At 36.5% G+C, this 25,673-nt stretch overlaps 1 protein-coding gene across 9 annotated transcripts in view; it reads right to left on the bottom strand.

Annotated features, from left to right (window-relative positions):
- The window catches only part of AKAP7 (A-kinase anchoring protein 7), a 151,047-nt gene that overhangs the window by 48,600 nt on the left and 76,774 nt on the right, over positions 1-25,673 (bottom strand). For 6 of the 9 annotated variants that reach the window (XR_012433437.1, XR_012433438.1, XM_005551839.5 and 3 more), the window contains one exon: positions 11,705-11,852. Coding sequence is in view for 7 of the 9 variants with exons in the window: in XM_005551839.5 (XP_005551896.3) it covers positions 11,705-11,852 (148 nt within the window). In the remaining 2 variants the exon portion in view is untranslated. Of the gene's footprint in view, positions 1-6,703; positions 6,776-11,704; positions 11,853-25,673 lie in introns of all 9 variants that reach the window. The other 3 variants (XM_065543407.2, XM_074037050.1, XM_074037052.1) reach the window with 1 other exon arrangement.

Here is a 25,673-nt window from a genome sequence, read left to right as displayed (position 1 = left end):
TCTGGGGTGGTTTTATACTTGTTACATTTTTGCCACATAATGCTCAAATGGAAATTAAAGGAGGAGAAAAAATTAGAGAGTTATCAAACCAATTCATATTTGACATGGAGACAGCCTAATAGCCATCAAAATTAATTTATTCAAAGAAAGTGTTGAAAATATTGCTCAAAATTAAGTTAACTATCTACAGATTACATTTTTTCATGGTTTCCTTGGACCCATGAACTAAAGCAGAGGTTTCTTTTAACGTTTTTGACCTCAGGACTCCTTTATACTCTTCAGAATGACTGGCAACACCCCTACCCACCCACCTAGAGCTTTAGTTTGTGTGGGTTATATTCATAAACATTTATTAAATTAAGATAATCGTGGATATGCTTTGATACGATACCAAAACATGGTAAGTTATAGTTTCTTCAAGTTTAGTTGCAATGTAGAATCTTAAAACATACCAAAGAACTTTTTATACTCTACATTCAGATCTATTGATCTAACTTGAATTTTTAATGGATCTTTCTCCATGCATGACTTTGTAGTAACATGTATACCATAAAAATCCTAGAAGAAAACCTAGGAAATACCCTTCTCGACATTGGCCTTGGCAAAGAATTTTTGGCTAAGTCCCCAAATGCGATTGCAACAAAAACAAAAATTGACCAGTGGGGACCTAATTAAATAGCTTCTGCACAACAAAAACTATCAACAGAGTAAATAGACAACCTACAGAATAGGAGAAAATATTTGCAAACTATGTATCCAACAAAGGTCTAATTTCCAGAAATTGTAAGGAATTTAAATCAACATGTAAAAGAAAAAAAACCATTAAAAAATGGGCAAAGGACATGAACAGATACTTCTCAAAAGAAGACATACAAGTGACCAACAAATACATGAAAAAATGCTCCACATTAGTGATCATCAGAGAAATGCAAATCAAAACTGCAATGAGATATCATCTTGTACTAGTCAGAATATCTATTAATAAAAAGTCAAAAAAACAACAGATGCTGCTAAGGCTGCAGAGAAAAGGGAACACTTACATACTTTTGGTGAGAATGTGAATTAGTTTTGCCACTGTGGAAAGCAGTTCGGAGATTTCTCAAAGAATTTAAAACAGAGCTACCATTCAACCCAGAAATTCCATTACTGGGTATATACCCAAAGGAAAATAAATTGTTCTACCTACAAGACACATGCACTCGTATGTTCATCACTGTGCTTGCTATTCACAATAGCAAAGACATGGAATCAACCTAGGTACACATCAATGGTGAACTGGATTAAGAAAATGGGATACATATACATCATGGAATACTACACAGACATAAAAAAGAACAAAACCATGTCCTTTGCAGCAACATTAAAAACACATTAATTAATATCACCCCCATCTCCTTAGAATAGTCTTTAAGCATGGCTTGGCAAAGGACATAAGGAAACTTTGGGGAGTAATGTAAAGTTCAGCATCTTGAAGGCAATAATGATTTCACAGGCTATGGATATATGTAAAAACTCATCTAGTTGTATACTTTTAAGTATGTGCAGGTTTTGCATATAAGTTATACCTCATAGAGAATGTGACAGATAAAAACAAACTGGGAGGCCAGGCATGGTGGCTCATGCCTGTAATCTCAGCACTTTGGGAGGCCAAGGCGGGTGGATGACTTGAGGTCAGGAATTCAAGAACAGCCTGGCCAAGGTGGTGAAACCCTGTCTCTGCTAAAAATACAAAAATTAGCCAGGTACTGTGGTAGGCGCCTATAATCCCAGCTACTTGGGAGGCTGAGGCAGGAGAATCACTTGAACCTAGGAGGTGGAGGTTGCAGTGAGCCAAGATTGCACCACTGCACTCCAGCCTGGGCAACACAACGAGACTCCAGCTCAAAAAACAAAAAACTGGGAAAATGAAGTTCATTAACCTACTGTGTGCTTTGTCAAGCAACTGATAATATATGCGAGTTTTCCAAAATTTCTATTTTTGCTTGAAAGCTTGAATTTTATGATTAGCAGTAAATAATGTTAGTTGTTGTACTCGCTGTGACAAGTTTACTTGTTTATTTGCAAGAAAATGCCTGTCAACACCCAAGTATGAAAACAATAGTTTGTCCTTCAATCATTCTTCAAGAAAAAGTGGTGTTCCATGGACGAAAGTGGCTACTTTAGCTCACAGCTTAAACAATCATATAAACACGTTTCTTTGGGTCAGCCTACTTCAATATGCAACAAAAGTGCCTCATGCATACCTCCCATTTTTGTTACACAGAATATTAAAAATATATATACTTAGAACTTGAGATTAAACACAATTAGCAATTTTTACTACTCAGCAAGAACATTCTTATAAGAAACTGCCTTTAAAATTTTTTTTTCTAGTTGCAACTGTCGAGATTTATACTGGTCATACACAGTTTTACTCACCATTGCTTTTGCATGTAAATGTTAACCCAGTGGAAAAGACAAATAATGTCTTATTATTTTTACAAAAATAGTTTTGTCCTCGCTGACCCCCTAAAAGTATCTAAAGGACCACCAGACCCATGGACCAAATTCTAAGAACGGGTGAATCTAAAGCATATTTTAAAAGAATTTAAAACCCAGGCCGGGCACGGTGGCTCACACCTGTAATCCCAGCACTTTGGGAGGCCGAGGCAAGAGGACCACTTGAGCCCAGGAGTTTAAGACCAGCCTGGACATAGGGAGACCACGTCTCTACAAAAAATAAAAATAAAAAATAAAGTAAAACCCAACAAAAGTATAGCCTTGTAAATGATTAGAATACTAAATCATGTATAAGATAAGCACAATGAGGCACATTTTCCTACTGCAAAAAGCAAATTAAAAAAAAGGAAGGCATTCATGCACATATCTACTGCCAATGCCCCTCTCCACTAAGTGAGCATATGGCATTTAAGCAATACACACATTTTCAAATTCAACATTTTCAAATTTTATTATTTATCAAAGGTCCAGGTTTAAGGATTCTAGAAAGCTCAAAACCTTTTTTTCTTAGCTATGCCTTTCACCCAATGAAAAAATTAATTTCCTTCTCCTCTTATGCCTTCCTGCAGCATCAAACAATGGTTACTATCTTCCATAAAGGAGATCCCCATGCCTACATACTAAAACTGGGCAACATCCATCCAGATGTGGGCAACTCATCTCTGCCCTGGCCCCTAAGGGTAAAGGAGCACTGAAGATAAAGACGTCAGAGTCAGAGATGAGGGTCTCCTCAGTCAAAAGGGACTCCAACCTCAGAAGCAAGGAAAAAGGTCTTTTCTTTTTGGCTGAACTACTGCCCTCATATTACTAGAAATGCCTGGGTGAACCATGACAAGCCTTTTAAGACTAACAAGCCTTTTAAGACTGATCTAGGCTGTCTGAGTGTCTTAAGGGTAATTCTCAAAAAGCAAGGACATCTGAAGAATAAATTCATTGACTCTACTCACTCAGAATTATCCTTAGTGTTCAGCCCATAAAGTCTGAGCATGATATCCTGTTGTTCTGGCCTATTTAGAATTGGATACGTTCTGACTAAACTACAGCTATATGGCACTAACTTATCTAGAACTCTTTCCTGGTCTATCACCATGTCAACGGAGATCTTTGCTTCTTCCATTTAGTTTATGCTTGGCCCAAACCCATCCTCCTCCCGGCCTCTTATGCTACAGTCTCAAATTAATTAAAGGTCTTATCTTTAGGACTCAGTCCTGTGTTGTTATGTAGAGTATTAAACATCATCTTTTTTTAGTGTATGTGTTGCTGAAGCGAGCACAACATCATTCTCTTTTTATCTCACATTTATCTACTCAGTATTACACATTCACTGCCTTAGTGCATGTAGCTATGTCCATCCGCTCACCAACTCCTCATACCCGCAAACCTAGCAACCTCCCACTCTGCAGCTTCCTCAGCTAACTCAACCATAGGTTCAATCAAAATGTGGTCTATCACTATTAATGCCTCCACCCTGCCTCCCAATCCATTACTTCTCTTTCATTGTATCAGGTTGGTGCAAAAGTAATTGTGGTCTTTACCATTAAAGCAATGAAGTCAATTGCTCCAGAAAGTCTCCTTTCTCTATTAACTATCGCTCTGCTCCTCAATCTCATCCCATTCAGCTGAATTCTGCTACTCCCCTATCCCCCTACTCTCCTACTAAACAGTAAAATTATAAGCTTCCACTGTGTCCTATCAAATCCCATTATTGTTATAGACAAGTCCTATTCATCTATTCCTCCTCCATTTCTCAGACATAGTCTTTGCTGTCCAGTGATTCTGTATCACTCTTAAGGACTATGTCTTATACTTCTCTGTATCACATGATACCAAAGAGAGAAGTAGGCACATTGTACATGTTCAATAACATTCATTAATGTTGAATAATAATTATTAAGCAAAGAAACAGTGTTCCCAGAAAATAATTCTGTTTCTACCTCTGCTTGTAGAAGTTATAAATACACTGGACTGCAAACAAACAAACAAAAAATTCTAGACTCTTCCAAATTCCCCACTGCCTCCTGTAAGATATGTCTGACAGCTGAAAGTAAACTAGTCTTTGCAAGCACTAAATTGCTCATCAATCTTACAAAAGGTGTCATTTAGTCAATTACATTCCCAAGGGAAATATAAATGGAACATAGCTGCCTGAGAAAAATTAATTCACCCAACTCGAGTAAGTAGCTCACAGAGAACAGCTTTCATAATCCTAAAATATTTCATTCCTGAACCATATTTCGTTCCTGGTTTTTACCAAAAAGAAGTAGGGTTTTCACTTTTTTATTAATTATTTGAATTTTAACTGATTAGTGCAGTGTGGTTTGACAAGGAGGTATGATATCACCCAAAGCTTTCAGCATGAAACAACTAAAACGTACCTTTTCTTATATCTGAAAATATGAATGTTGCCACCATATCCTACCAAATTCTCCTAATACTCCACATAAAGGTATACAATGGCAGAAGATAAAGAGGAAAATGTTCACCATAGAAATGTAAAGTAGGCAACAGCTGGCAAGAGGTACAAACTCAGATGCCCTCAGGAGTCAAGTAGGCAGTGTAAAGGTAAACAGATTTGTACAAGAACAACAGGGTAAACAGGATAATAAAAGATAGCTATGCTCAAGGTCACAATGCCTATTACTCCATCCAGGAAATTGTAGTGCCATGCAAGAATGTGAGACCAATGTGGTAATGTGGGCACCTCTTCTGATTGTTCAGAAGAAAGTAGAAATCCAGATTTAATATAAGATCACACTAGTATCAGCAAGTAATTCAAATTATAAAAAAAGAACAAAAATCCCTGTTCCAATCAAGTACATGTAGGGCTGCTAATCTGTGATTTCTGAGACACAAAGAAAAAGATTGATGGGGTGTAAAAGAAATCCTAGAAAATAATTTCTTATTTATTTATTTATTTATTTATTTATTTTTTGAGATTGAGTCTTGCTCTGTTGCCCAAGCTGGAGTGCAGTGGCGCGATCTCGGCTGACTGCAAGCTCCGCCTCCCTGGTTCACGCCATTCTCCTGCCTCAGCCTCCCAAGTAGCTGGGCCTACAGGTGCCCGCCACCACACCCGGCTAATTTTTTGTATTTTTAGTAGAAACGGGGTTTCACCATGTTTGCCAGGATGGTCTCAGTCTCCTGACCTCGTGATCCGCCCGCCTCGGCCTCCCAAAGTGCTGAGATTACAGGCGTGAGCCACCGCACCTGGCAAGAAAATAATTTCTAAAACTAAATCTCTACTTCATGTGCACTAAAAATGAATAAATTAATGGATAAAATTTAAAATGCATAAAATAGAACTGGATTTATGAGTTTCTCCTGTGTGTATGAGAACTTATATTAATGATCATATCAGGTAAATTAAAAGCCTAAATGGAAAAACAAAAACAAAAAAAACTAAAAGAAAACATGAATGAATACACATCAAATCTTTGGTTTGAAGATAATTTCATAATGGTCATGATATAAATCACAGAAGAAATTTTCACCTATAATTTGATAAAACTTAACACATAATATAAAAAATTCCTTGTCCAAAATTAAAAGCAACATAATACTTGGAAAATATCTGAAGCCAATACAGCAAACAAAAGGCTAGTATCTTTACTCTCAACTCACATATTGGTAACAGAATTCAGAAGAAGGAATCCCAACTCCTTATGGATAAGGATGATTTGTGGTTACCAGTTCCTAACTCAGTTCAAAGCAACGTATCCTGTGGGACCAGGGCTGAGACAACCACAAAATCCACATGGGCTTCTAAGGGGAAAACATGCACAGTAAGACGAGCTCCAAAAAAAACTTAAAAAGCACTAGAGGAAACTGAGGGTCACAGAAGACCAAATACAAGAATTCACTCCCAAGGAATCACAGAACTTTTTAAATATGAAAAGAACTTTAAAAAATGACTATATTGAAATCCTCAAAGACATGACAGAAGAAATAATATCCATGAAGCAAAGAACAGAACTGGAAAATATGAAAGTGAATCAACTGGAGGCTGGGCACAGTGGTTCACACCTGTAATCTCTGCACTTTGGGAGGCTGAAGTGGGTGGATCACCTGAGGTCAGGAGTTTGATACCTGCCTGGCCAACAAAGCAAAACTCTGTCTCTATTAAAAATATAAAAAAAAATTAGCCAAGCATGGTGGTGTGCACCTGTAGTCCCAGCTACTCAGGAGGCTGAAGCAGGAGACTCACCTAAACCCAGGAGGTGGAGGTTGTGGTGAAATTGAGCCACTTCATTCCAACCTTGGGTGACAGAGCAAGACTCTGTCTCAAAAAAAAAAAAAAAAAAAAGTGAATCAACTGGAAACCTTACAAATGCAGCATATATACTCACTGATTTTTTTTAAAGATGTCTTAAATGGTATAACAGAGATGGTTAAAGAGAAAATCAGTAACTTGTAATCTAGCACTCTCCAAGAATGTACCATTAACAAAGATAGGAAATATGCAAATCTAATGAGGGCTAAATTATCTCCCCAGAAAAATTCACAAATGTACCTACGTACAAAGTTTTATGAACAATATCAGGAAGTTCTCAGGGTCCCTGAGGCCCAACTTCTATCCTAGAACTCTGAATAGTATCTTAAGATCAGAAATCTGTCCCACTTATTAATGTATACTATAAAATGTTGGCTCAAGCCTCAAGAAATTGACACTAAATTTGAGCTAGGATCAAATCAAAGGGAAGCTAAACCAAGGGAAGCCAATTAAATCTGATTGAGAAATAAAACAAAGTATCCCAAATCTAATATTGTTATAAAATATAGGTAAGATTGACAAAATCAATAATTATTTATAAGCGAATGAATTCTAGTGTACATTAAACTTGGTTAATTATAACAATAAATTATCACTTTAGAGGCACATATGATTTTGAAGTTTATATTGTCATTGCCAAATGTGACCCACAAAAGCATTTGTAATAAGCAAAAATCATTTTTTAAAACAATGTGAAGTGATTGGCATGGGGATACAAGATTGGCAGGGTTTGAAAAAGGCAAAATTGTTTTGAATTAGAAAGTGTGACAGCAATAAAGAAGCTTGATGGAAAGATCTGGAGAAACTACCTCACCTAAGGGGAAATTTAAAGACTATCAACTGAAAAAGAGCAATGAAAGCAAAATCTCAGTGGCTTGAACACAGTGATGGGGGGTGGTAGGCTGAACAGAACTGTCCAGTGGCAATTTAGGTAATCTATGATGTAAGCTTCATAATGCCAGTCCTGCAATATTTTCAGCAATATCAGCATATTCCTTTTTTTTTTTTTTTTTAAACAGGAGTGAGAGAGGTAATGAGGCACTGCATCTCTTATAAGGTTGGCCTTATAAGAGGCCTTATAAGGTTGGCAGAGAAGATAGGGGAAGCCAGCCAAAATCTGTCCTACACAAGAAGTATCTAAATTTTCCATTTACAATGAACCTAAACAGAAATGTTTGGTCCTCATCAAAACTTGGATGGAAGACAGCTCTCTTACAGAGATTCTGAAAACATGAAAATTCTCCTTAAAATAGACTTGAGATGTTTCAGAATATAAAATTCAAACGACATACTGAATATCTTCTGTTTAAAATAGCTGAAGTCTTTGAAAGGTAAAATGAGGACCTCTGAAGATCTCTAATGAAAATTTGGAAGTAAAATTGTGTCTCTTGAACATTTTTTAAATGCTTTAATAAACATCAGTATTAAGATTCTTTCAGGGTGTATACATCCATAGGTATTCTTCCAGCTGATGTGGAGATAAATTACCTTGGTTAAAGACCTTGCAATATTTAGCTACATATACAGACATACCTCAGAGGTGTTATGGGTTAGTTCTAGACTACTGCAATAAAGCAAACATTGCAATAATGCAAGTCACATGAATTTTTTGGTTTCCTAGTACATATAAAATTATGTTTCATTATACTGCAGTCTATTAAATGTGCAATATTATACCTAAAAAATGTACACATTTTACTTTAAATATACTTTATTGCCAAAAATGCTAACAATCATCAGAGCATTAAGCAAGTCATAATCTTTTTGCTGGTGGAGGGTCTTGTCTGTTGATGTTGATGGCTGCTGACTAATCAGGGTAGTACTTGCTGGAGGTTGGAGTGGTTGTGGCAATTTCTTAAAATAAGACAATAATGAAGTTTCCTGCATCAATCGACTCTTCCTTTCACGAAATATTTCTCTGTAGCATGGAATGCTGTTTGATAACATTTTACCCATGGTAAAACTTCTTCAAAACTGGAGCTGATTCTCTCAAACCCTTCAAAGCCACTGTTTTATCAATTAAGTTAATGTAGTATTCTAAATCCTTTGTTGTCATTTCAACAATGTTCAAGGATCTTTACCAAGGTGGATTCCATCTCAAGAAACCACTTATTTTGTTCATTCATAAGAAGCAACTCATCATCCACTAAAGTTTTATCATGAGATTATAGCAATTCAATCCCATCTTCAGGCTTCGCTCCTAATTTTAGTTCTCTTGCTATTTCTGTTTTTGAGACAGAGTCTCACCCTGTCACCCAGGTTGGGGTGCAGTGGTGGCAATCTCGGCTCACTGCAAGCTCTGCCTCCCAGGTTCACACCATTCTCCTGCTTCAGCCTCCCGAGTAGCTGGGACTACAGGCGCCTGCCACCACGTCTGGCTAATATTTTTTGCAGTTTTAGTAGAGACGGGGTTTCACTGTGTTAGCCAGGATGGTCTCGATCTCCTGACCTGTGATCCGCCTGCCTCGGCCTCCCAAAGTGCTGGAATTACAGGCGTGAGCCCCCGTGCCTGGCCATTCTCTTGCTATTTCTATCACATCTGCAGTTACTTCCTCCAACGAAGTCTTGAACCTCTTCTCAAAGTCATCCATGAGAGCTGGAATCAACTTCTTCCTAACTCCTGTTAATGTTGCTATTTTGACTTCCTCCTATGAATCATAGTGTTCTTAATGACATCTAGAATGGCGAATCTTTTCCAGAAGGTTTTCAATTTGCTTTCCTCATATCTATCAGAATAATCACTATTCATGGCAGCTATAGCCTTACAAAAATATTTCTTAAATAATAAGCCTTGAAAGTCTAAATTACTCCTTGACCCACAAGCTGTAGAATGGACATTGTGTTAGCAGGCATGAAAATAACACTAAACTCCTTGTACATTTCCATCAGAGTTCTTCGGAGACAAGGTGCACTGTCAATGAGCAGTAATCATTTGAAAAGAATCTTTTTTTTTTTCTGAGCAGTAGTTAAAATATTCAGTAACCCATGCTATTAACAGATGTGCTGTCATCCAGGCTCTGTTGTTCCATTTATATACAGACAGAGTGAATTTAGAATAATTCTTAAGGTCCCTAAGATTTTTGGAATGGACAATGAGCACTGGCTTCAACTTAAAAGTTACCAGCTGCATTAACCCCCCACAAGAAAGTCGGCCTGTTCTTTGAAAAACTTTGAAGTCAGACATTGACTTCTCTTCTGTAGCTATGAAAATTGTAGATGCCATCTTCTTCCAACAGAAGGCTATTTTGTCTACGTTGAAAATCTGTTGTTTTGAGCAGCCACCTTCATCAACGACCTTAGCTAGATCTTCTGGATAACTGGCTGCAGCTTCTGTATCAGCACTTGCTGCTTCACCATGCACTTTTATGTTATGGAGACAGCTTCTCTCCTTAAACCTCATGAAACAGTCTCTGCTGGTTTCCAACTTTTCTTCTGCACCCTGCTCACCTTTCTCACCTTTCACAGAATTGAAGAGAAGTGGGGCCTTGCACCGGATCAGGCTTTGGCTTAAGGGAATGTTGTGGTTGGTTTGATCTTCTATCTAGACCACTAAAACTTTTTCCATTTATCAGCAATAAGGCTAATTCACTTTCTTTTGATCTGTGTGTTCACTGGAATAGCACTTTTAATTTCCTTGGCATTCACAACTTGGCTAACTGGTACAAGAAGCCTAGCTTTTGGATTATTTCAGCCTTCGACATGCCTTCCTCACTAGGCTTAATCATTTCTAGCTTTTTTTTTTCTTGCATGTCCTTCCAATGTATCATTTCTAGTTTTTGATTTAAGGTAAGAGACGTACGACTCTTCATAGGGGAATGGCTGTTTGGTGGAGCAGTCAGAACACACACATTTATCAATTTGGTTTGCTATCTTATATGAATATAATTCATATGGTGGCACCCCAAAACAATAATGATAATAACATTAAAGATCACTGATCACCATAACAGATATAATAATAATGAAGTCGAAAATATTGTGAGAATTACCAAAATGTAATTGACACAAAAAGAGCACATGCTGTTAGAAAAATTGGCCCAGAAAGACAAGCGATACGGGGTTGCTACAAACCTTCAATTTGTTAAAAATAAATAAATAAACTGTCTTTTTAAGGCAATATCTGTGAAGCACAATAAAGCAAAACACAATACAACAAGGTATGCCTGTATTTGTCTTCTTTGAGTATTTTCATGTTACTTTAAAAGTATATAAATCAGGTTGTCTTGAAGTTCATAATTTTAAAAGAATAGTGTCTGGTTTGAAACAATAAATCTGAATCACAACAGAGCTGGCTCTTTTGAAATACATTCACATTGCAAAAAGTGGAGAATAGCTCTATTCTGGATGAAAGATCTCCATAAGTGTACACACTTTCCACCTGGAAACGCAGTTTTATATGAGTCTGTCTCATCTCATGCCATCTAACAGATGCATTTACATATAAATCTTTGCTTCCTCTCAAAACATCTTTCTTAGGGAAGAAATTGAAGTTTTCAATTTTTGCAGGTCACCTACATTTTCTCTTCTCAAGGTGAAACTTTCTGGCTGAGGTCATTCTCTTCCTAATTACAAGCTGCAAATACAAAAATGCCTGGTGTGGAAGGCCATGGAGGCCTTCCCTGGAGAAAATGCTTTCTTCATGTTCATGAAATAAAATTAAATTGAAATGATTTCTAAATCAGTATTTCCAGACTTCATTATAATTATATTTAAAGCCAGAAGTATAAAAACTATGGGTAGCAAATTCTTAACTGATCAATATAAATACTAAAAATGCTCTAGAAAATTTTCAGTGTATCATTGTCAAAACACAATATTTAGGAAAGTATATCATTGAGAAAACATATACAACTAAGTTTAAATATTTGCCAAGATAAAAGTGATGCCAAAAAAATTAAAAATAAAGATAATAAATAATTTTTAAATGACACTCACCAATCACAATGGAAGATTCACAGTGATAATAACCATTACTTTGTTTTTTCTTCAGCATGGAACAAAGATCTATGCGATATAATATTTCTTCTCCAAATCTGTGACTGATAAACTTTTCATATAAATCAGGATCTATTTTTTTCACTCCCTTGAAATGAAAAAACAAATAAGTCAATCAATCATTTCACCCAGGCAACCAGTTCATAATTACATCACTTTCCTAGAACCTGATTATTACATCTTAGAATAAAGTACACCACTGCCTATTGGCACTTGAAAATGCATGTACAACAATAAAATTGTTGTAAAGTTGTTTTTCAAGTCTCCCTCCCTAAAACGAGTTGTATTTAAAAACCATCAATAAAGAGTGTTAGGTTTAAATTTGGCAGTTTTCAGAACTTCATACATTTTAAGCTCCAGAAATAATAAAGTATACTGAGTTAAAATTTTGAGATACCAAGGAAAGACTAATCATCGACAACAAAAATGGAGAAATGGATAGTTTTTTTTTAAATGCAGTCACTCTGTCACCCAGGCTGGTGTGCAGTGACGCGATCTCGGCTCACTGCAACCTCCGCCTCCTGGGTTCAAGCGATGCTCCTCCCTCAGCCTCCTGAGTAGCTGCGACTACAGGCGTGTGTCACCACACCCAGCTAATTTTTTGTATTTTTAGTAGAGACGAGGTTTCACTGTGTTAGCCAGGATGGTCTTGATCTCCGGACCTTGTGATCCGCCCGCCTCGGCCTCCCAAAGTGCTGGGATTACAGACGTGAGCCACCGTGCCCAGCAAAATGGATAAATTTTTTAAAAGTAAGGTAGGAAAAAAATACTCTAAATCTTTAAAAAGTAAGGTGGATCTTAACATTTTATAGTGGAAAAATGTTCTAATTAGATGGATGTAATTTTTAAATTCCTTATGTAAGAATCATCTGAGAGACAATTAAAGATTACTTGAATTGGAACAGGGAGGTCAGTGGATCTTACAAGTTCTTCTCTATCTGCTCCTCCTTACTTTCAGTGTATTTTCTTAGCAGAAACAGTTGGTTGTTGAAAAATTACAGTGGGATGTCCTTGGTACCTCTGTAGTTCCCCCAAACATGGGAAAGAATATATCTTCCTCTGCTATACTATACAATGGCCCTGCAACTCGGCCTCAGAGTCCCAAAATACAGTCCATAAGATTAAGGTAACTAGAATAATATATTTTCTCTTTTCAATGACAAAAACTTAATTAGAAAATTGATGAAAAAAATTATAAAAGCAAAAAACTTAAATCACTACAAACTGCTACTGCTATAGTTTATGTGTTTAGTTTTCCCTATGCAAATACAAAGTACATTTTTTCTCTTCTATAGAATGTGGTTGTTCCCTGAGTACTATTTGATAACCAGCTTTATATTGTCAGTAAATATACCATGTCAGTAAATAATATACAGATGTGCCAAATATTTTTCTCCATAGTACTTCATTGCACGAAAGTCTCATAATTTATTCATCCAATTATTTACTGTTGGACATTTAAGTTGATCTTAATTTTTAATATCATATTAAACATATTTCTATTGATATATGTTTTTGCTCAATGTCTAAAACTGGACTCCTAATCTCTCCCCCTTACCTCAAAGGGTTATGTGGACTAAGTAAGTTAATTTATAAAAGTGCTTAAAACAATGAAATATAATAAATTATATATAAAAACACACATACACACAGCCATTATCATTAGTGAACTTTATGTAATAATTTCATTTAAGATAAGATTTCAAGAATAAAAAACATTCTGAGTAAATGGAAAATGACCAACCATGCTTGTCTTCTAAATGCTTGTATGTGTGTGTGGGTGGCGGGGGTGTGGAGGTTGGAGACAGTCATTCCTTTAGACTGGAGAGAAGACTGGCAATAACATAGCAGACAAATAAGAACCTTCAATTTTCAAGAAACCAATGCCAGCACTCACTAGCCACTATTGCTATAATCTTCACTTCCATTTTGTAAAATGTCATTTTTTAAAGAAATAAAACATGAGATTGACTCTCATCTTCTAGGCTTATTAATTTAATTTCAGCAAAAAGTAAATGCCAACTGTTTTGTAAGAATTTTTCACAGATGACTTCCAACATGAGTCTTTAGGACTTAATTTTTACTAGCAAGTGAAACGGAATTAATTGCTTAACTCATAATTTACAGAGAGAGCTATGGTTCAAAAAGGCATGAGAGGCACTGAAATTATATGCCCTGATCAGAAAAATCTTCAGTAATAAACAACCTAGAAATAGCTAAGCCTCTGCATTGTCTGCTATATATTACAATTTCAACATGATCTTCATTCTCTGGAGAAATTTTTTGTTTGGCAATATATTTCTTTTCTGATAAAATTTATCTGAATTGATTTCACCATCCAGCTGCAGCAGGTGGTGTTTTCTTTCATACTAAAAAAAAAAAGGAAGACTATGATTCTGAGAAAATAAATGGGACCTCAAAAGTGGATCATTTAGGGTAAGACTAAGAAGGGCCCTGTTTTCTGAATGAATCCACTGGGATGGCAAAATAGTTTCAGAAGCATTATCCTCCCAGATTGTATTTTAAAGCTAAAAAGGCTGGCTGGTGGCATTATTTTCAAGCTGTGGACCCCCCAAATTATTTTCTGCTTCCCTTCATCATAGGCCAGACCCTTCGTCATAGGTTAGACCCAAGGCACTATTACTCAACTATCAATGGAGGTATAAAATGTTAGGAGGGTTCGAAAGGTATCATGAAAATTGTTAAATTTGACCTATAAAGGCTAAGAGTTGGGATTATTTCACATGTAGAAGAAAAATATGTGAGGTATCTTTAACAAATCATGCTACGGGTGTTGCAACCCTGGAATTTTGAATATGATTGGAGATGGTCTAGTACTTAGAAGGTTATATTTGCCTTGAACCTAACAGGGACAAGGCATATTTTTAAGGGCTTCATATTTATAATTGTACCCAGTATAAGTGACATTTCAATTATGCAACATAACATTAGAAGAGAAAATAGGATGTTAAGTATGGAATACCAGACTTTGAAACAATAAATTAGTGACAAGAAATGTCAAACAGAAAAACGTTTTTAAGACTATCTTAATTAATCATTAGAAATGACTGAAGTTTTAACTTTTCTTTAGCCTAGTTTCAGTCACAGTTTAGGAAAAATTATCAGATGTTCAAAGACACTTGATAACCTTTGATACAATGTACCGTGAAACAGGAATTTCGTTCTTGGTTGTAACTTGGCACTCAAACAGTCCACTCCAGAGAAAATGCCACCAAAAGCATGATGAATATTTTTAGAATCATCTGATGGCTCAATTTGGTAAGCAATGGAAATTATTTACTCAGGAGGCATTTACCATATCATTTACATTTAGCTAAATGATGTGCACAATTTAATACGTACCAAAGAGGGCTCAGACTTATATTACTATGCCTCTGACTCTATTTTTAATACAGGAAGTAGACAGATGGTCACAAAAATATGGAAATTCACATTTGTTAATTTCAAAGTGAAAATCATTTAAGATTCTAAAAAATAAGATACATTTATTCATCTTTAATTTCTATGACAAACTTTTTGTCATCAGAATAATGGAAATTAATATTAAGAAGGTTGAAACTTTTGTGTAATAGAAGATAACTTCTTATTGTTACTTGTTATAACAATCACAACTTCCATGATGAAAATATAAACAGGCTTCCTATAAGACAAAGAAATTATTTGTCCTACTGATAATAAGCTTGGCATTCCTGGATCTCTGCTATGTTTTCCAATAGTTTATTGCTGTCATACGAGTAGCTATAAAAGACATATATATTTCCTGTGATAATGACTTGACAACAACATTAAGAATGTGATTTTCCACTTTGGGCACTGGCTGGTTAAAGAAGAATCGTAATCTCTTACGCTTATTTTTGTAAGTGGCAAAAAGTTACATTTGTTTAATGTTATATTGGTTAAGAAACTGAAATCACTTTTAGTGATCACTGCCCCAGTGAAAATGTACATACTGGCAATTCACAGTTATGAAAACATTATATATCGGCATGGGGCTTATCCCTGGCAAATCTTAAAGTTCTTCATGATTCCTTCACCTCTTTGCATAACTCCAATTTTTGCTGTTATTTGCAGTATTTTCATTTTCACCATCCTCCTGATACAGAACACTTGGTTACCTCCTTGCCAGCTGCAGCCTTCCCTCAGCTCCTCTGAGTCAGGAGGAGGCTCAGTTCCACCCCAGCCTGTTCTTGACAGGGAGGGAAAGAGATGAGGAGCTTCACTGCACCAACCAATGGGCTCTGGAATAGCATGGTGATTTTAGATCGTGTCCAGTACCCAGGGTGAGAATGGCCTTGCAGCCTTCCCATCTTCTCCTCTGGCCATACTGGGCCAGTCTATGTGGCTGGGCTCTGCTTTGGTCCCCTGGTCGAATGTGCCTGTTTCCTGTCTTGCTGAGGCCCTGACACCCCACCTACTGCCTGTCAGTTAGTTTACAGAAGGAAATGTAAGGAGTGATGAAAAATGGAAAAGTCAACAGTACTTTATGTGGCCCAATTATTGTGGCCCAATCTGAAAAAAAAAATGATGCCTGCTATCATCTGTATTATAGTAATAGAAAATACAAAGCATTTACTATGTACAGGCACTGTTCTAAGAACTTTTCTGAACTCATTTAATAACCACCTATTATCCACAGATAAGAAAACTAAATCACAGAGAAATGAGATCACTTACCAAAAGACACAGCTAGTAAGAGAGAGAGCTTAGATATAGATTCAGAATAAATAGAGAATATAATATATTGAAAAGAAGAGCAGAATAATAATTTCAAGCCCTCCATTATTTACTTTAAAATATTAAAATTCTAAGAATATTAATCATTCTTAAGATATAATCATATACATGATCATATTTACAAAACCAATGTCAAAATTACTTTGGGAATCTCTAGCATTCTAAAATACCTGCCCTTAATATAGTGCATGAATATTAATAAATCAAGTGATATGTATAGGTCATAGTAAATTAATAAGAAAGAATTCATAGATGCTACTTATATGTAGAAAAAATTATCTAAATAATCTAGCCTGTAAAAAGAATGCTTCTTATACTGTTGATATTCCAAATAATCAGGTAAAATACTGGCACAGATGGTCTGAGTTTTCTGGACCAGCTATTTATGTCCATATATAATACTTCTCAATTCTTAATTTTGTTTTATGCTAAAGCATCTATTCGGTTCACCATGGGATTTTTTTTAGGCAAGCCATCTCCCCACTCCTGTATTTATAAACTTCCTTTTAGTATTCCAGCCTGGTTTAATGTTCAGGCTTTATGGAAAGAAAGAGCAGAAACTTAGTATTTTAACTAACATTTACAGTATTACACCTTTCAGTAAGTAGTAAGTAGAAACACAGCTGCTAGAGTCATACGTTTTAAATCTACTGTTGACACCTCCTTTTACCTGTCCTAAGACTTTAAGAAGCACTGGATGCTCCTCGGTGGCATCAAGTGGCTAGGAAAGCAGACACAGAGGGAAGATAACACGATTCCTAATAACAGAAGTCATGTCACAAAAGCCACCAAGAGAAAATGCTGTATTGCCTCCTGGTCCTAACGTGTCATTCCAGGAGGTGCTGGCATCAACCAGACCAGAGGAAGAAACATGGCTTTGGTCCACAAACATTTGGTTCATTTATACTGACTAAGGCCATGTTAACCAGAGAGAGAACAACAGGTCATTGGCACCCAAAAAGTTCTCAAGGTTGCAGGCTCAGTACAACCAGCGCAGTCCTGGAACACTGCAATGCTTTTATTTACAACACAGTCTGTTTCCACGTAAGCTCATTCTTTGTCTACTTAGCCAACCTCAATTCTTTCTCCTCAAGTCCTCCTCCTTCTCATTTCCGGCAGGAGAGACCATATGCTGTTTGGCCACATAACTGTTTGTTATACTTGCATGTGGCTTTTCTCAGTATAATGAAACAAAGAAGGGGCTCAAAAAATGAGGCATCCAAGAACGATTCCTATATGCTCAGTCTCAGCTGAGCATTCAACTCCCTTTCATCAAACTCCAGCTGTGTTCTTGGCTTAGAACAGTCTTGTGATCACTCGAATGTAAACAAGCTACAGCTTCCTCCTCCTTCCTATCATCTGTTTTCCTAATGTTTTGCTCTTTGGTACATGTTCTCCTGAATTTACCAACTTCACCATTTATTTCTATATATCAAAAATAAAACAAAATCTCCCACATACACTTACAACTTAATCTATTATGTTTCCTTGTTTCAATGCAATAGCTTTTTCCTTCTAATATATACTTTCTAACATTAAGTAATTAATGCCAGTAAGCCACTGGTATAAAAATTTCTCAGGACCTCAACAGTGAAGCAGGAGAGTGGGGCTGTTTGGTAGAAAATCATTCAGAAATAAGTTCACAGAAAAATCCTAACTTTAACTTGCCCCATAACACTGGCCTGTGTGTTGCAACATACTTACATCATGATAGAAGGTGTTGTGCTTTTACAGCTTAGATGTCAAAAGTATGGAACCACTCATCTCCATGTTATCAACAGATAGAACTTCAGGCCTAACTGTACCTCAGGCACCATTCAAATGAGAGTTAAATACTGTCCCTAGACAGTGTAGAAGAGACTGCACACTCTCAAAATATTTTAAGTGCATCCACAGACATCACTAATTGTAGCCTTGTACCTTTAAACAAGAAAGACCTAAAGCATTTTCCCAGATCCTCCTGCTCCATGTACCTAGTACTTTCTACTTTTCTAACTTTCTTATGAACTACTCAATTTCCTGGACCCTTTACCCATCAACATTCTTCTTTCTCACTTTTCTCCCCCTCATTCTAACCCCCAACATCATTCTCAATAGGACACCTGACTTAACCTAACTCAGCCCCTTACTCTGCCTAACTACCCAGAAGTATTCCCTGAATACTACTTAGGAAAGATGCCCCTGTGTAACAGCGGAAGGGCTCCAACAACTGAATATTACAAGAACTGGGTGAAGAAATGGGAAAGAAATAGTGGCACTGCGATCTACACTGACATTCCTATAGATTAGGAAATGGAACAAGGAAGAAAGGTGCTCAATGATACAAGCCTTTCATTTTATTTGGTTTGGAACTATTCCCTGGACATCATAACAGATATAAGGGAGTCTAATAGGAAAATAACAATAGCTGAATATGAAACAGTCATTAAACATATAACCCAAGAATCATGTGTAGCCCTTAAACCAAAAATGAATGTTTCTCTCCAGATAGAGCAAGAAATGTAAACAAAGACTTTCTAAGTATGACACACATGGCTATGTAAAATAATTTTTTATATAACATTCAACTGGAACCTTGCCCACATTTCAAACTTAAACATTTAATTGTGAAATTTCTCCTTGTTTACTTTAAAATACAGATTGTCCCTGACTTAGGATGATTCAACATACCTTATTTCAACTTCACGACATGTGAAAGCAACATGCATTCGGTAGAACCCATACTTCTAGTACTAATACAACCATTGTTTTTTCACTTTCAGTGCAATATTCAATAAATTGCATGAGATATGCAACACTTTACTATAAAATGGGTTTTGTGTTAGATGATTTTGTCCAATTGTAGGCTAATATAAGTGTTCTGAGCACATTTAGGTAGGCTAGGCTAGGCTATCAGGTTTGATAAGGTAAATGTATTAAATGCATTTTTAACTTATAATGTGTTCAACTTATGATGGGTTTATCAGAATGTAACCCTATCATAAATTGAGGAACATCTGCATAGAATTACAGGGATTACATAAATTTTCTAATGCACTCAGAGTCAACCTGTATCTATAAACATTAGATTTGCTTTTTAAAAGTACAGTTAAAATAGGCATCAGACCAGTCAGTAATTTCCACACAGCCTTTTCTTTTAGACATTTCAAAAATTAAAAAGAATATTTTCCAATTTTTGAGAAGCACTTCAAGACTAATTTAAAAAGCAGTGAGTGTAGTAGGAAAAGAAAAAATTGACAAAAGACAAGGAATTGGTATCTTAAGATAATAGAATGTAAAAAATTATATATACTGGCATATTCCCCTTTTGCTATACCCACTAGGTGCTACCATTGCACACACAGACCCCAGAAAGCTAAACAAGCCAAACGACACTATCCTTTCCATGTCCATCACATACCCACTTTGTACATCTTAAGTACCTGCCAACAGGAATATATGTGTGATGGAAAAGCTACCACCTGTTGAGAAGTATGTTTGATGTGATTTCCCTATCCATTCAGCTTATTCCTAGGTGACCACTCCCTGGTAAATTAAATTTGAGAGATATTTGGGCTGGTAGTCTAAGAGCACACAGTTTACCATTTTCTGATTGTCAGGGTAGGTCAGGGAGGGTGAAGAGCAAGGTGGGATCCAAGGGGGCCAAGTCATGATACATGGGATGTATGAGATTAGGGAGGGGCTGTTGCCAAAGGTGCAGGATCACTACAGGGAGTCACGTGGAACATTCTCCCAAGTAATGAATGGCCAGACCAAACCAGAAAATACTGTGAAAGAAATGTTCTGTTCTAAATAAAGTTACACATCAAATTATTATAATCAGATCCAGCTGTGGGGAAGGCAATAGCCAAGGAAGGAAGAGAGGTAGTTTCATACTCTGGTCTTCAGCTTTGGGACAGTATAAAGATACAGCTGCACTAAAAGGCCTTAAAGATGGATCTCCAAAATGGTGTCACAAACCTGGCCAATAGTTAAATATATTGCCATCAGTAGAGTTTAGAGACAGAACACCTCCTGTAGGAACCAAACTGGAATTCCTGTAGTCAAGGGTAGCTAGTCCCTAAGATGATACATGGAGTAAGTGTTGTTAGGTCCTCAACTAAGATAAAGTGAGGCTTGGCCCTGGCAAACAGGCCAATAACCTTTTTGCCTTTTTAATTTACTAGAGTAACCAACTGAAAGAGAACTGAATTGGTTTAGTAATTTGAAGAACTAGTATTATTCTATTTTTAAGGTATCTTTTCTTGAGAGAGTAAGATTCTGATGGTCAAAATAAACCAGCTCATTTGTAGAAATGGAAGTATAATTCCGATATAAATTAGTTATGGTTTTGGATTGCAACCTTAATTCCCTCTCATATCTGAGTCTCTCAAGAAAAATATAGCTTTACCTTCTTTCACTACGCAGTTAATTATTTTAATAAGAGCTGGTTGGCTAATCTTTCCAGTGACAGAAAATCTTCTTGCCATCCAAATAATTCCAGCTGGTTTGCTTTTATGTGATCATTTGAGTGGGTCAGTAATTAGCTATTGTCACTTACTAAACAAGGTAAATAGTTCCGCATCAACACAATTTTGGAATAAAATCTTAGGTTTTCTTGACCATATATTCTATTTTTCTTTACTCATAATCAATCCACTGTGGGGGTTGCCTAGTTTCTTATATTTTCATGATGTTCCACTTTGTCCTTGACTAAGAAAATGAAATTAATTACCAGTTTCAAAATGTCTAAAAATGACTCGCTGAGAAAAACATTTTTCCCATAACTAATGGTAATCTTTGAGATAGAATTTTTATATTTAATATAATTAAGGCAAACACATGCAATTTTAATTAACTTGAATACTCCGATACTGCATCTTTTAATACAAGTTCTAAAACTCTGTTTCTTCAATTATACTTAAATCAGAAGTTTATCGGGCCGGGCGCACTGGCTCACACTTGTAATCCCAGCACTTTGGGAGGCCGAGATGGGCAGATCACGAGGTCAGGAGATCCAGACCATCCTGACTAACACTGTGAAACCCCACCTCTATTAAAAACACAAAAAATTAGCCGGGCATGGTGGTGGGCTCCTGTAGTCCCTGCTACTCGGGAAGCTGAGGCAGGAGAATGTCGTGAACCCAGGAGAATGTTGTGAACCCCAGAGCCGAGATCGCGCCACTGCACTCCATCCTGGGAGTCAGAGCGAGATTTGTCTCCAAATAAATAAATAAATAAATAAATAAATAAATAAATAAAAAACAGAAGCTTATCTGTAGATGCAACTGCTAGAAAATAAATGTGTACACAGAATCTATGTGTTTAACGACAAAAAAAAAAAAATCACTTAAGCCAGATTTATCAAATCAGCATTTCCTAAACCTATTCTGCCAAATACTAGGGCTACAAAACAGTCTGTGGAAAAAGGACTTGCTGGTCAAATGCATTTGGTTGGGAAACAACGCTGAGTGAACTATATGACCGTTCAAAATATTTACTGCCCCTCCTGTGGTGTCCCTTCCTGGAAGCAAATTATATAATTATATGTCCTGCTATGTTACACTCAGAAGGGACCATGTGACTTGCTTTGGCCAATAAAATATGATCAGAAATTACGTGTGTCACTTCTTAGCAAAAGCTTTAAGAATCAGCATGTTCACCAACTCTCTTTCCTTCTGCCAGAAGAGCAGAAAAGTCCTAGATGGAGGCTGCCCAGTCACGGTACTGAGTAAAGAGAGTGTGGAGCAGAGCCAGAGGATCCATGAACATGGGCAAAAAAAAAAAAAAAAAAGAATCTGTGTTGTTGTAAGCTCTTGAGATTCACAATAAGCATTTGCATTTCAGACAACCTAAGAAGTTCTGACATAAAGAGTTAGATTAACTTTACTTAACCCATTATTGCTAACATTCATTGGATCACAGATCCCGCCCTGCCTCACATAAAACCCTGAGAGATGTTCAGAAAGAAAAATCTCGGAAAATGCTATTGAAGATACTTGCTTCAAATCTCCATTCCACTTTGAAGATTTAACATTAGGTTCACCAGTCATTTCTTCTAGGGTTTTCAAAGTTGTCAAAATCTCTAACAGAATCAAGAGCAACCAGGAATCATTTGTAATCCTGACTTCAGTCAATTTCTAGAATTTCCCATAAAATAATTTAGCACTCTGTTTACTCTTTCTCAATTTTTAAAGACATATAAAGTACTGAAAGATTCCAAATGAATGTTAAGCAGGTTTACCTTTGTAAACATCATTTCCAACTGTTAAACAATTGTAAACTTGTTTTTTTTTTCAATGTACAGAAATAGATAATACAACAGCATAAAGTTGAAAAAGACATTAGAAACACAAGTGAAAGCACTTGTTATAAATAGTGCTCTTTAACACACAGTAGATGACAGGGTTGACTAATGTAATCTAGAGTATCTCAGAAGAAATTACAATTCTATCTCCTGAGAATTCACTGAATTTTTGGTATTAAAAAGCCATTAAAACAAAGAGATTTGCTGTTTAATGCACTTGGAAATATGAAAAGTGACTCAAAAACAACTAAAAACTGTGAGTAATTAAGCCATTTGACACAGGGAGATTCAAAAATAGTTTACAGAACCAATCTGATTTATTTTGCACCAAAGATATTTTTTTGTCTGGAATAATCAAGGTTCACTGAATATCCGGGGCATCTACAAACGCCCTCTTTGAGGGATGAAGGAAGGAAGTGGCAGGGTAGTCTTCGGGCTTCTCTGCGCCTCTTATTTGTTAGAATGAAGGAGGATTCTTTAAAATGTAGAGCCCTGTGAAAGCTTGCCTAGTCTGTCTCCCAGGTCAGGAGGGCCTCTACCACTAGCCCTTACACATAATTTGGTATTGACAGGATTTCTCTACCTCTCAGTTTCACTAAAGATATAGTATGTGGCTGGGTGCAGTGGCTCAAATTGGTAATCCCAGTAATCCCAACACTTTGGGAGGCCAAAGTGTGAGGATTGTTTAAGGCCAGGAGTTCAAGACCAGCCTGGGCAACATAGCAACACCCCGTATCTAGAAAAAAAAAATTTTTTTTTTTTTAATTAGCCAGGCATGGTGTGCACACTTGTAGTCCCAGCTACTCAGGAGGCTGAGGCAGGAGGATCATTTGAGCCCAGGATTTGGAGGCTGTGATGAGCTATGATCATGCCATGAACTCTAGGCCTGGGTAACCAAGTGAGATCCCAGTTCTTTAGGGAAAAAAAAGATGTGTAGAGTGTTTTTCCCATTGTCCTTGTTGCTCCATCTGGCTTCTAGGAGGACAAGTGGAAAGACTCGGATCTAAATTGCCACTATCTTCCTATCAGTACTTGAAGACCTTTCTTCTCTCTGTCTTTCTCCTTCCACGCAGACAAGAAAGCCAATATGAGGTTAGAAATATATATATCTGTGTGAAGCCAAATTAACCAATTTGGTCAAAGTGTTTATCTTATAGACATTTCAGGATAGCACAGGTGTCAAGAGTCCTTCTTGTACAAGTCAACAGAGATCGAGAGAGGTTAGGTGATTCTTCCAGGACTAAATAACAGGGCTAAAACAGGAAAGCTCATGCTCCTTTAAATTTACTACAGGGATTCCTTTAAGAAGGAATAGTCTTCATGCTCCTGAGTTTTAAAATGGTTTATAAAAGCTCACTGTCATGCAGACCCCCAAAAGTGAGTGGCAGTCAAATTATACCAGGCCCAGTTAAAATCCTGAAAAAATATGCAGCGATAGATAGATAGATAGATAGATAGATAGATAGATAGATAGATAGAGATAGAAGTAAGTAACGGTACTGAGTGAAGAAAGATGACATCAGGGCTCACAGTTAGGGAAGGATGCAGAGTAAGGCTGAGTTCAGCCAACCTAATATAGAAACTTTTCATTACAATTTTGGTTCCGTATATTCAATCACCAAACAATTCAGGAACTGGAATCTCCTCTTAATGGTAGCATCAGAACAAAATTTTCATCCATATGCTCTCTGTTTCCATTCCTACCAATAACTGTCCTATATCCTCTTCTCCACTCCCCTCAACATCATCTTCACCAGGTCCAATGATCACCCTTCAGCCCTTACTTTTTGCATATTGAATTCTGCCCTCAAAACAAACCAGTCTAAGTGAAAGTCACTAACAATTTTCAAAGATCATTTTTTTCATTCTAAAGTACTCTCATTTTCTGACTCTGTAAAAAAAAAAAAAAAAAAAAAAACACTGCTGCAAAGAGGCGTCATGTTCATAAAACATATCCTTGTCAGTTTAAGAGCTACAGTAGTAATTTGAAAGAGTTATAAATCAGGGAAGGTATCTAAGAAGCCCAGAAAATAATTTGTGATTAAAAACAACTGACCTATACATTAGGAGATCACATTTATTTTTTGAGGATGCTATCACATTTATTTTTTGAGATCTGCATTAAGATGTTTGTTTGATTTGAAACCTGTCTTCTTCTGCCACCAAGTGTTAGCACATATTTCTAACCAACCAAGATTTGCAACATTGAAATCACTGAAACTCAAGTTCATTCAATAAGAAAAATAAGTCCAAAAAGATACACTATAAAAAGCATGAAGCTGAACAAGTTAGTAGACTGGCTATGTCAACTAAATTCTGAAAAAAACTACAAATAACCTGAACTTTAGTTACTATTTCAGAGACAGTAATTTAATACGATTTTCTGAGGCTTCATTCAATGAAAAAATTACAAAATACAATGATAATGATTTCTTTTGATATTATGCAACATATCCACTACAATTTCATGAAACTAAGAATATGCAAAGCTGACACATTGACTAAATGTCTCCTGGTGTTAGAAAGATATATAATCGCCGAGAAAAGCCTTATGTTTCATAGAATCTGTCCTTAGCCTCAACTCAGCTCTCTAACTTGGGAACCAGAATACCATGCTGTCACAGAAGAAGTTTCACATCAGGACATTTGAGAGAGAGTTTCTGTATTTTCAAAATTTTGAACACAATATATTGAATGTTTAGATCCCCACTGGGCTTTTGGTTACTGCTACTACATGCAATTACCTGCCAACAGGTGCCTACCAGAGGACAGGACCCAGGAAATCCAGGGACTTCTGCACCAAACACTTAACACCACTGGGAAATCCTCACACTAGATCTGTACGACCTCCCAGGGGGTGAACACTCA

This window comes from Macaca fascicularis, chromosome 4 (assembly GCF_037993035.2).
Source record: "Macaca fascicularis isolate 582-1 chromosome 4, T2T-MFA8v1.1".
Classification (NCBI taxonomy): Eukaryota; Metazoa; Chordata; class Mammalia; order Primates; family Cercopithecidae; genus Macaca; species Macaca fascicularis.
The sequence above is the reverse complement of the archived record's forward strand: the minus strand, read 5'-3'. Positions and strand labels throughout refer to the sequence as shown.